The sequence below is a fragment of the Scyliorhinus torazame genome, chromosome 19, assembly GCF_047496885.1.
Source record: "Scyliorhinus torazame isolate Kashiwa2021f chromosome 19, sScyTor2.1, whole genome shotgun sequence".
Taxonomy (NCBI): domain Eukaryota; kingdom Metazoa; phylum Chordata; class Chondrichthyes; order Carcharhiniformes; family Scyliorhinidae; genus Scyliorhinus; species Scyliorhinus torazame.
In genome coordinates this window covers 84,787,246-84,800,337 of record NC_092725.1, presented here as the reverse complement: position 1 = coordinate 84,800,337, position 13,092 = coordinate 84,787,246, and the positions used below count along the sequence as shown (strand labels likewise).

The 13,092-nt window shown below is 40.6% G+C and overlaps 1 protein-coding gene across 4 annotated transcripts in view; it reads right to left on the bottom strand.

Moving 5' to 3' along the window:
• Positions 1–13,092, bottom strand: part of LOC140396269 (protein kinase C and casein kinase substrate in neurons protein 2-like) — a 141,447-nt gene that overhangs the window by 49,949 nt on the left and 78,406 nt on the right. For all 4 annotated transcript variants that reach the window (XM_072484650.1, XM_072484651.1, XM_072484652.1 and 1 more), the window contains exons 3-5: positions 8,335–8,491; positions 1,872–2,107; positions 893–1,048 (exon numbers count right to left, since the gene is read on the bottom strand). In XM_072484650.1, the coding sequence (XP_072340751.1) occupies positions 893–1,048; positions 1,872–2,107; positions 8,335–8,491 (549 nt within the window). The remainder of the gene's footprint in view (positions 1–892; positions 1,049–1,871; positions 2,108–8,334; positions 8,492–13,092) is intronic.

Below are 13,092 nucleotides of genomic sequence, written 5' to 3'. Positions count from 1 at the left end.
AGGATGAAGTTCCTACTGACAGAATGTAAACTTGCTATATCGTGTACATGCAAAGTGAAACAAAGTACAGCAGTGCTTCGCAAACTTTTTTTGCAGTGTGACCCATTTTAACTCACCATCACTTTCTGAAGGCATTTGTGGGTGGGCTGCAAATGCCAACCTTGCCAGGAATGCCCACATCCCATGAAAGAATATATTTTTAAAAACTCTTGAAAATTAACATGATCATAGACACCAGCAAGACTTCAATAAAGCAGCATAGTTACATTTAGAATAAAATTAAAGTCTGTGTACTTTCAATAGATCATGTAATATGAAAATCGGCATTTTTTAAGTAGTGCTTCGTAAAAATATAACTTTATATAATTAAGTAAGTTTTAGCCTAGTTCCCCTATATCCCTGGTAATGCTTGAATCAGTAAAACCCCTGTTCCCCCACACACACACTTACTCCCCGAAGCCTGCTCCCCTCCCCGAAGCCTGCTCCCCTCATCGCTGACATGGACACGCTGGCAAGGATTTTGCAGACTTTTGGAGTCTCTCCTGGCTTTGGACACATTGAAAATGGCAGTAGCTGAAGGGAGCTGGAGATCAGAAAGAAATTCAAAGGGCAGTATTACATTAGTCAAACGTTAGAATTCTGCCAAATGGTGGAAATCTCTCATCCCTGGAGACTTAGCCAGGTAGCGTTCCTACTTTCCCCTCAGACGTCTACATTATCTTTTAGTGCAACTTAAATGCTAAAACATTGTTCTGCAATTTTGCATGTCCATCTGATACATTTCATAGATCCTACTGTAGTGCAAGTTCTTGTGCATTCTACTGTGTTATCCAGTTTGTCACCTTCGGATAGTTTCAAGAGTACATAAAATAGTATAATATGATAAAATTACCTTTTGAACATCCTGCTTAGATTTTTCTACTTTATCCTGCACTTTCTTCAGTTGTTCTGGATTTACATTTGAATCAGCTTTGCTGTTTGATTCCCTGGATATTGCTATTTTCTCTTCTTTACAAGCTAGATGATAGGCCTTCTTGGCAGCTTCCACCTCAAGAAAACAAAATAAGTAGCTTAGTTAATTATTAATTAAATTTTCTTTTAAAAATTAACCTGCAAGACACAGCTCCTGAATTATCACATGTACAAAATTAACCATAAATGGTCATATTTGGCAAAAATTAGGTAAGAAATTGTAGCACTGATAAAATTGTCTGCAACAAATAAAACTGTATGACAATTGCTTTTAATATTTTGAATTTATTTTACGGAATTCTCGAATGTTTCTTCTTTGTTGGCAAAAATCTACTAGAATTACATGGAATTTACAGCTCAGAAACAAGGGCTTCCTCCCACTCTATTTACTGCATCTCACCCCATGAACATGCGTCTTTTTTTTTGTTTGTGAAATGCCCTCGTGTAAAGTTTTTTTCTCCATTTTAGGGGGCACCCATACAAAACAAAACGGCAGTGTTGATACGTGATTTCACCTTGCAGACATTGGAGTAACCCTGGGCCGGAAAATGTCACTGTTCCCTTTATCAGTCTGTACCTGGGTGTAAGTGGATTCAACTTAGTGCCAATCTTAAACGCATAGAGCATGACCGTATGATCATCTGGTCTGGCCAAAAGAATGGACAAGAAACTCTCCAGTAGTCCTTTGTCAATTTCTCTTAGAAACAGTTTCTTCTGGAGGCAAATCACCTGATCCTTCCTCACTCTGTGTCCAGATTGAAGAAAGATCTTCGATTTCTCCCTCTTTTTTTTTTGTCTTCACTCTGAACTTACAAATTCACTTCATGAAGTATTGCTCAGAACTGGAAAAGATTTGTGAAATACTAATTATAGTCTACAGACCATTGGTTACTCCATACCTCCTTCAATTTCTTGGCCCAGGGTTTCTGTGCCTTACGGAATCCATCATCTGCCTCCTTTGTTTCCTTGAAGTTTGCCATCATTTGCTTGTGGTAGGCCTCTTTCTGCCAATTCTTGACTTTTTCAAAGTCTTCACTCATCAATGCACACTTGACCCCTAGGTGCAATTCACTGACCTTTTCAGCCTCGGTCATTAATGATAACCATGCTTTCTCTAAAGTTCCGTACTGTGGTCCTGCAAGTATCACAAGTCAAAACATATACAAAGTTCAATCAGTTGTACGATTTGTATTGGTTATTCTCAGCAATTTCCCAAAGTATTAGGTTATCCACACATCCTGTGCCTTAAAGACAATGAATAGAGTTGACTCATTCGACAAAATCTTCCGTCCAAAGTCTTCTGTCCTTGTTCGAGGCTGGGATCTTCCACTGCCGCGGAAAGTGAATGGAGTTTTCGCTTACACGTCAGATTTTCCATTCTCGCTTGGAATGGATCCTGCCAGAGAATCCCACCCTTTATCAAAGATTCAGTCAGCAGTTGTAATCAATTACTGCTGAACTGGATTAATCAATAATGGACTTCATGGAGTAAAAACGGAGCAGAACTCACTCTTAGACATTTTTAAGTTTGATCCATTTAAAACAAAAATAAAATGTTAGTAACACACTGCAGGTCAAGCAGTATCCATCAAGAGAGCACAAACCAGATGACACTTCATATATAAACTCTTCCTCAGAACAGTTTTGAGGAAGGGATTATACCCAAAACATGAACTGATTTAAGTTTCATCATCAGATGGTCCCAGATTTCAGATTCCCAGCAGCTGCAGCATTTTGTTTTTAGTTCATACTAATCCATTTCATTTCACAATGTTTAGGTGATAAATTACCCTCAGTGGCAAAGAAGGGCCGAATGGCCTCCTTCTGCACTGTACGTTCTATGTTCTATTAAGCTTTCATTCAGTAAACTTTTCTGCAGAGCTAAAACGATTAATGGTGAAAGGAAGCGTTTTGTTTCTTAATAATATTTAGTTTATATTATTTATTATGATTCCTAGACTATTTTGGGGCGGCACAATGGTTAGCACTATGCCTCATGGAACTGAGGACTGGGTTCAATCCGTGTGGAGTTTGCAAGGGTCTCACCCCCCGCAACCCAAAGATGTGCAGGGTAGGTGAATTGGCCACGTTAAATTGCCCTTTAATTGAAAAAAATAAAGAATTGGGCACTTAATTGATAAAAATTAAACAATTTATAGACTATTTCAAGCTTTTTCTTCAAAAATCTTTTTTTTTGGTTGCATATTTGGGATTATATCAATAAGGAATATTTTTAGGGCACTATGGAAAAAAATTCATCCCAATAATCATGGAATTTACAGTGCAGAAGCAGGCCATTCAGCCCATCAAGTCTGTACCGGTCCTTGGAAAAGGCACCCTAATTAAGTCCGCACCAATACCTATCCCCTTACTGGGTAGTAACTCCACCTAACCTTTTTTGGACACTAAGGGCAATTTAGCATGGCCAATTCACCTAACCTGCACATCTTTGGACTGCAGGAGGAAAACTGAGCACCCGGAGGAAACCCACGCAGACACGGGGAGAACATGCCGACTCCACACAGACAGTGACCCAAGCTGGGAATTGAACCTGGGACCCTTGAGCGGTGAAGCAACTGTGCTAACTACGGTGTTACCGTGCCCCCCAATAACATCAATAATCACCGATAAATACCTGTAATCCAATCCATTAATAACTGCAACTATATGAATATCTGATGTTTGCCATTCTAAGTACCTCAGCAATTCTTAGAAAATGGTTTGATCTTAGGGTCACAGCTCCTACGATGTTGGACTGCTGAAATTGTGGTGCATTAAGACTATATTAAGTCTATATGGTAGAATTCAATCTCCAATTTGAAAGAAAGAAGGTAGAATCAGATGTAAAGGTGTTACAGTTAAATAAAGGTAACTACAGGGGCATGAGGGAGGAACTGACGAAAATCAACTGGGAGCAGAGCCTAGTGGGAAAACAGTAGACAGCAATGGCAGGAGTTTCTGGGAGTAATTGAGGACACAGTACAGAGGTTCATCCCAAAGAAAAGAAAGGTTATCAGAGGGGGGGATTAGGCAGCCATGGCTGACAAAGGAAGTTAGGGAATGCATCAAAGCAAAAGAGAAAGCCTATAATGTGGCAAAGAGTAGTGGGAAGTCAGAAGATTGGGAAGGCTACAGAAACAAACAGAGGATAACAAAGAGAGAAATAAGGAAAGGGAGGATCAATTATGAAGGTAGGCTAGCCAGTAACATTAGGAATGATATTAAAAGTTTATTTAAATACATTAAAAACAAACGGGAGGCAAAAGTAGACATTGGGCCGCTTCAAAATGACGCTGGTAATCTAGTGATGGGAGACAAGGAAATAGCTGAGGAACTAAATAAGTACTTTGCGTCAGTCTTCACAGTAGAAGACATGAGTAATATCCCAACAATTCCGGAGAGTCAGGGGGCAGAGTTGAATATGGTAGCCATCACAAAGGAGAAAGTGGTAGAGAAACTAAGAGGTCTAAAAATTGATAAATCTCCAGGCCCAGATGGGCTACATCCTAGAGTTCTAAAGGAGATAGCTGAAGAAATAGTGGAGGCGTTAGTTATGATCTTTCAAAAGTCACTGGAGTCAGGGAAAGTCCCAGAGGATTGGAAAATCGCTGTTGTAACCCCCCTGTTCAAGAAGGGAACAAGGAAAAAGATGGAAAATTATAGGCCAATTAGCCTAACCTCGGTTGTTGGCAAGATTCTAGAATCCATTGTTAAGGATGAGATTTCTAAATTCTTAGGAAGTGCAGGGTCGGATTAGGACAAGTCAGCATGGATTGAGTAAGGGGAGGTCGTGCCTGACAAACCTGTTAGAGTTCTTTGAAGAGATAACAAATAGGTTAGACCAAGGAGAGCCAATGGATGTTATCTATCTTGACTTCCAAAAGGCCTTTGATAAGGTGCCTCACGGGAGACTGCTGAGTAAAATAAGGGCCCATGGTATTCGAGGCAAGGTACGAACATGGATTGACGATTGGCTGTCAGGCAGAAGGCAGAGAGTTGGGATAAAAGGTTCTTTTTCAGAATGGCAACCGGTGACGAGTGGTGTCCCGCAGGGTTCAGTGTTGGGGCCACAGCTGTTCTCTTTATATATTAACGATCTAGATGACGAGACTGGGGGCATTCTGGCTAAGTTTGCCGATGATACAAAGATAGGTGGAGGGGCAGGTAGTATTGAGGAGGTGGGGAGGCTGCAGAAAGATTTAGACAGTTTAGGAGCGTGGTCCAAGAAATGGCTGATGAAATTCAACGTGGGCAAGTGCGAGGACTTGCACTTTGGAAAAAAGAATAGAGGCATGGACTATTTTCTAAACGGTGACAAAATTCATAATGCTGAAGTGCAAAGGGACTTGGGAGTCCTAGTCCAGGATTCTCTAAAGGTAAACTTGCAGGTTGAGTCCGTAATTAAGAAAGCAAATACAATGTTGTAATTTATCTCAAGAGGCTTGGAATATAAAAGCAGGGATGTACTTCTGAAGCTTTATAAAGCATTAGTTAGGCCCCATTTAGAATACTGTGTGCAATTTTGGGCCCCACACCTCAGGAAGGACATACTGGCACTGGAGCGGGTCCAGCGGAGATTCACACGGATGATCCCAGGAATGGTAGGCCTAACATACGATGAACGTCTGAAGATCCTGGGATTATATTCATTGGAGTTTAGGAGGTTGAGGGGAGATCTAATAGAAACTTACAAGATAATGAATGGCTTAGATAGGGTGGACGTAGGGAAGTTGTTTCCATTAGCAGGGGAGACTAGGACCCGGGGGCACAGCCTTAGAATAAAAGGGAGTCACTTTATAACAGAGATGAGGAGAAATTTCTTCAGCCAGAGAGTGGTGGGTCTGTGGAATTCATTGCCACAGAGGGCGGTGGAGGCCGGGACGTTGAGTGTCTTTAAGACAGAAGTTGATAAATTCTTGATTTCTCGAGTAATTAAGGGCTATGGAGAGAGAGCGGGTAAATGGAGTTGAAATCAGCCATGATTGAATGGTGGAGTGGACTCGATGGGCCGAATGGCCTTACTTCCGCTCCTATGTCTTATGGTCTTATATTCTATTTTCCCATGGTGCTGAATGTATTGCTCCATGTTTTCTATACTTCATTCGAAATCTCTGTGGAAATAATTTTTTTTAAATGAATGGCTCTCACCTGCAATGACTTACGCTTGAGATGTTGTGAACTTTTTTTTTTTTTTTATAAAAGCAGCATTATGATCTGAATATACTGTGAAAGGGTAATTCAATAGTAACTGTGCAAGGGAGTAAATAAATGCTTAAGAGGAAAAAATGCAGGGCTATGGGGATGAAAAGAAAGAGGGGAAATTGAACTAATTGGATAGCTCGTTTAAGAGCTGAAACAGAAATATTGGCCTTCTGAGGTATAATATTCCAAGATTAGAAGTCAGGTTGCATCCTTCTCCAAGTCACATTGATCAGTTAGAGTGTGGGACTTTAAGAGCATTTATTTATATAATCACTTGTATTGTGCACAGAAGCATGAAAAATTAGACAAAGCAAGACAGCACATGCCTGATAATATTAACCAAAATTGAATTATCTTTCCTTAAAACTGTCTGAGTTCATCAATCCATCCATGTCAATGAAAAATACTTGGGGTTATCCGACAAACATTTTGGGTGAGAAATATGCTATACAAATGCAAGCTCTTTCTTTTTTATTAATTATAAAAGGTCATGTATCCTCAAATGTGCTGAGCAGTACGACAAAAGTACCATTCTAACTCACTGTAGGACACTTACTATACAAATCATAGCATAGGATGATTTACAAATGTTGAAACAGACGTATTGTACAAAGAAATGTTGTGGCGTAACCATGTGCGCAACAGGCAGAAGGGGTGGACTATGGAACATTGCAAATGGAGAAGCCATTGGGTCAGTGAACTTACAAAAGCCACAGTTGAAACTTGCAACAAAGTGATAATCAAATCAGTATTGAGACAAACGCAAGTGAATGAAAGCCAATCAACTGAGCTGAAATTGGCTTTTGGGCAAATGTGGTTGGAGACATACTGACATGACGGTAGTTGAAATGTAGCCAAGAATTTAAAAGGTTGGAGCGGGAGAAGATCTGTTTTGCATTCAGGAAGGAGCGACCTGGTCAGCCATTGGAAGACGTGCGAGAAGTCATAAGTGGATCAACCACCTGGGGCAAGTTCCAGCACACAGGGATAATAAGCAAGTGGTAATTATTGTTTTCTGTAACTTGAAAATAAGGCTTAGTAAAGGTTCCACAACATTTAAGTGGAAATATTACACTCCTTTTCTGTCATTATTCAAAGAGTAGTGGTCAAATGCAAAGTATTGATTCCTAATCTGTCATTCACTGCATAAATTGAGAACACAAAATTGATAAGAGAACAGAGGGGCAGCACGGTAGCTTCACAGCTCCAGGATGTCAGGTTCCATTCCCAACTTGGGTCACTGCCTGTGCGGAGTCTGCATGTTCTCCCTGTATCTGTGGGCTTCCTCTGGGTGCTCCGGTTTCCTCCCACAGTCCAAAGATGTGCAGGTTAGGCGGATTGGCTATGCTAAATTGCCGTTAGTGTCCAAAAAAGGTTAGGTGGGCTTACGGAGATAGGGTGGAGGTATGGGTTTAGGTAGGGTGCTCTTTCCAAGGGCTGGTTCAGACTCGATGGGCTGAATGGCCTCCTTCTGTACTGTAAATTCTATGGTTCTATGAAGCAGGGAACTGATTCTGCATAAATTCATAAAGAAATTGCTGGGATTAGAATAGTTAGGCTGTTTTTGACTGACGCAGACTCAATGGGCCTTTTATGTTCTTTATGACTCTATGACTGTACCTGTATGTATTTGTTGGTTAGTATGGATTTATTTTGTAACAATGAAACAAATGAAACATTCTTTTTTGCAATAAAAATATATATATTTTAAATATGATGTGCTTAAGAGTAGTAACCTGATGCTACATTAGGTTATATTAATACAGCTGAATATGTGTTGGATCACCCAAAATATTTTTAATCCCTCCACCTGTGAGGAACGCGATTTAAAATCACTGCAAATGACAAAACAATTTTGAGACTCTTTCTGACCTAGTGCAATTGGTGAAATCTTTCTATTTTGACCTTGGGCATAGTCAGTTTGTGAGCAGGATCTGATTCAGGCAAACTGAATCCTGAACCAGTGGAACAGATTATGGAAAACAGAAAAAAGTTCCAACTGATTACACATGGACAACACTGAATGTAATAGTATAAATAAGCTTCAAATAGTAAGTCTGACAAACCAAGAAATATGTAACATAAGGCTTTAATTGACTTTATTGCCTTTTCTGAAGAATTTGAAATGAATAATCTTAAGGCAAATAACTCAACCGTTACCTTTCTCTAACATTTGTTTCCACTTTTTGGCCCATTCTGTAAGTTGTTGAGCATAACTCTTCTCTATCCGAGCACGGTCATGGAGGCAACTCATGAGGTCGTTACAGAGTCTGTGGCCATCATCAAAGCGCTTTACCGTGCGCTTATAATTTCCAACCTATACATACCAAGGAAAAATAGATTACTAGTGCTTAGTAAAAATTATGGGTGTTAGTTTGCTAACTGCAAGGAAAATTAAACAGCCAACTTCAAGTTAGCACAGAGTATTAGGCTTTGGTTCAGTCTCTTGCCGTTGACTCAAAAATCCAAGCCCTCACCGACCCCACATAGTGCATAAAGGTGAGTGCAGCACTGTTGCGTGCAACATCTTTTGGATGAGACATTAAACCAAGACTCCAGTTTGCCTTCTCAAGTGGACATTATGAATCTGTGTTGAAGTATTGGACAGATTTCTCTGGTTGTTGGCCCAATATTTAACTCTCAATCAGCATCATAAAATTATCTAATCTTTATCTCAATGCTGTCTGCAGAACTTTGCTGTGCTCAAATTAGCTGTTCATTGAATAGTGCAACTGTATCTTTTATGAGGGGGTAGCCAGGGTTTTAGTCGACCTATCTGAAAGGCTGTGTCATGATGATTTGGTTCTGAATATATATATATATATATATATATATATATATATATATATATATATATATATATATATATATATATTTATTTATATATTTATACACTTCATTTTAAGGAATATACCCAAAAGGAGCATTGAAACCAGTGAGTAATGCAATATAGTTAACTAGATGATTAATAGAAATAAACTTGGCAGAAATATTATTTATTATATTAACAGTCACATTTTATTTAATGCTATTGATTTGTGTTCAACAAATCCTATTTTTCAGAATATTCTGATGTAATTCTTTGGTTTGGTGAATGCTTTTAACTTGATTGAGAGGAATATTACAAGCTGCCTTGAATGGTCAGAATGTACTTGGTTAGAATCAAGAGGCAACAGAGGTACCATTACACAGCTGGGTGTATTCTACAGGCCACCAACTAGGGGCATAAAAAGAGCACATTTGCATGGATATTACAGAGAAGTGATCAAAACTGTATTGCAGTGATAATGGGGGACTTATAAACTGGAAAAGTAATACTGTAAAGGACAGAGGGCAGGGTTTCTGTAACATCTTCAGGAGGATTTTCTAGAATTCTCTGGTCCAATGAGGAAAACGGCATTATTGAATAAAGTGTCTGTCAGAGAATATTTAGCTAAGAGTGATCATATCATAAGGTTTAGGTTAGCTGTGGAAAAGCACAAGGGCAATCAAGATTAAAAATTTTAATTGGAAGAGGGATAATTTCAGAGGGATGGGAACAGAAATAAACCAGGTAAATAGAAAGAGAGAGAGGCAGGCAAAACTGGGATTAAACAATGGGTTTCCTTTGAAGAGGAATAGCTGAGGTACATTTCTAAGGGGGGGGGGGGGGGGAGCGAGAGCAGCAAAGGCAGAATTTCCTGGAGGATGAAAGAGGTGGGAGAGTAAAGTGAAGCAGTAAAAGGGTGTGTACGACAGAAGTTGGGTCGCTAATGCAAGAGAGAACCAGCTTGAACATATAATGCTTGGAGGAAAAGTAAAATAGGAAATAAGAGAAACAAAGAGGAGACTTGCAGCTAACATAAAAGGAATTCAAAAAGTCTTCCATAGGTAGCAGTCTACCATCTACATAAAATATACAATAGCAGGAGCTGGTGAATCTCTGGAGTACTTAATGAAAAATTCTGAAATGCTCAGAATGTGCTTCAGCTGGATTAACATTCACAAGAGCAACAAAGGCTGACATTTTGGGTGTAACCCTCCAAAAGAACAATTCAGAGGAAGGAAATGTTAAACTTTTGACAACTTAAATGTTAAACTTTCTTCCTTTGTCAGATGCTATTTAATTGGCACTGTATTTTCAGCAGTAATATTAATCCCGAAAAGGGGTAATCATCCACATTCATAATAAGGGATTGATTGATGAAGGTGACTTGAAAATATAGTTGAGGAAAATTTGAAGTTTCTGAACAAGAGGATTATATTTTTAAAAAACTATTCTCACAATGATGTAGTTGCTGAAGTTACATTGCAAAACAGTGTCATTGCAGTGATTCCATGATGGTCCAACTAGCATTGATCAACCATTGGGTGTCTCTCTAAACAAGCCCTTCAAGGACAGCATGAGAAAAAATTAAATGACTGGATGATTGGAGGAGGGAACACATTCAGCAAGGGAACGATTTTGAGGAATTAGGTCCAACAGAGCATCAAGGAGTGGATGGGGGAAACAGAGGAGGCACGGTAACAGTGGTTAGCACAGTTGCTTCACACCTTCAGGGTCCCAGGTTCGATTCTCAAATTGGGTCATTGTCTGTGCGGAGTCTGCACGTTCTCCCAGTGTCTGCGTGGGTTTCCGCTGGGTGCTCCGGTTTCCTCTCACAGTCCAAAGATGGGCAGGTTAGGTGGATTGGCCATGCCAAATTGCCCTTCGGTTAGGTGGAGTTACTGGGTTACGGGGATAAGGTGGATGTGTGGGCCTAAGTGGGGTGCTCTTTCCAAGGGCCGGTGCAGACTCGAAGGGCCAGTTTGCTCATTCATCTTGCAGTTTCTCTCCTCATCCACAGAGGTAGCAAGCACCTCATCCCGGTTTGAACAAAGTTACGGGCTGAGGCTTCTCCATCACTACATGCTGATTTCCCCATATCTGCCTGACTCACAGTCACATCTTCCTGTCCCTGACCACTGACCAATTCAAGTCCTGCCTAGCCTTTTGGAAGAAAGTGTCCAGGTAACTCTCCATCCTTGATGTCCCGCAATGTCTACAACTCAGACTCCAGCTCAGCAACTCGAAGTAAGTTGCAGACATTTACTGACGATGTGCTTGTCCAGGATTGTAGTGCATTCTGCAGATTCCCATATGCAGTCACAGCACGCCACCAGCCCTGCCATTTCTGTCCAACTATATTTATTTAATTAGTCAATTAACTAACAATTTATGTAGCTAAGTGGCACTCTGAGGTTAGAGATAAAAAGAAAACTCACTAACTACTGGAGGCTGGAAAAATAAAGTAGAAAAGGAGCACCTCTGGCCTTCTGCAGCAAATTCCTACATGAACCAAATTCTGAACTACACTCTATGTCTCACTCTGACGAAGTCTTCTCTCTGTGCGCCCCCTTATTCCGTGAGGTTTGATCAACCTTTCTGTTTATATACACCCTCTGATGAGTCATTAGCTATCTTTGCTCCCTGTCACAAGAATTAATACCAATTGAATCAACTACTTCCAGCTAATTGAGAGATAACTACCACCGCGAGGCAACTCAGTTTACCTCAAATTGAAAATTCCATGCCAAAGTCTGATTCTCAATTCAAATTTAAACTGGAGAGTAAACTTTAGAATTTACCACATAAACCAAATTCCCAACTACACACACCGTCTACCTCAGTCTCCAGCATGGTCTCATCTCAACCTGCTCCCTCACTCCATATTCAATGGACATTCATGACAGTTACTACACAAGGTCTAGGCACAGTAGCAAGTTTTTCAGTTATACTTTGGGTAAGGGCAAGTTGCCCAACTTCTGCGAAGAATCAGAACTCGTGGCCTATGGCTTTTCTCCCCAAATTGCTGGATTTCTTATGTTCTAATAATGATGAGCAACATCATTTTTTTTTGTTATGCATAGCTGATTCTTTCAAGTGTGTGGGTCTTAGGGCGGCACTGTGGCACATTGGTTAGCATTGCTACCTCACGGCATCAAGGACACGGGTTCAATCCCAGCTCCGGGTCACTGTCCATGTGGAGTTTGCACATTCTCCCCGTGTCTGTGTGGGTCTCACCCCCACAACCCAAAAAGATGTGCTGCGTAGGTGAATTGTCCACGCCAAATTGCCCCTTAATTGGGAAAAAAAGAATTGGGTACACTAAATTTATTTAAAAGTGTGTGGCTCTTTATATTATTTTGCATGCCCATGCAGCAACATAAATGGATCAACTTGTGCCGAAACATTTGGGTCTGCGTGTCCATGTTGCTAACTTATGATGTATTCATAAGAGTTCTGACTGGGGCACAGTCAGCTTAGGCACCACAATCCTGTACTTCCACACAGGATGAGAAAAGAATAATCATACAAATTCAGACATACAGGCTCAGATCCTCCGGTCTCCAGATGGTCAGAGACTGGACATACTATGGAATATGCACGATGGAGCCTCCTCGAACATCCCAATGCAAGACACTGCAGGAAGTGTCGAGGAGGTTTCAACTTCCGTTGGGCGATTCCCCTGCATTCAGATCACTCTGAAAAAATCTCCAACTCCGAGTTAGAGTCCCAGGGGCTACCACTGACCAGAAATAAATCGTTCATATCCCATGAATGAATTAAATAAGGCTTCAGTGGGTTCCAATTCAGCTACCTGGGTAGCTAACCAGGAAATATTAGAAAGGAACTGACCAACCCCCAACCCTCCAACTCCCCCATCCACCCCCACCGACTCCCCTCTGATCTAACCTCATCACCTACCCAAATGGCAACAACCCATGTACTTCACTCACACACAGTCACTAGACAAAAAAGCAGTCTAAATGTCCCAAAGCATTTCAGTGTACTAGTGCAGGTGCTGTAAAAAGGGGGGACATAGCTTTGCTTTCTTGGACAAGCCTGCGCTATTAAGGACAACTCCCAGAATCGGCATGGTCAACATTTCTGATGAG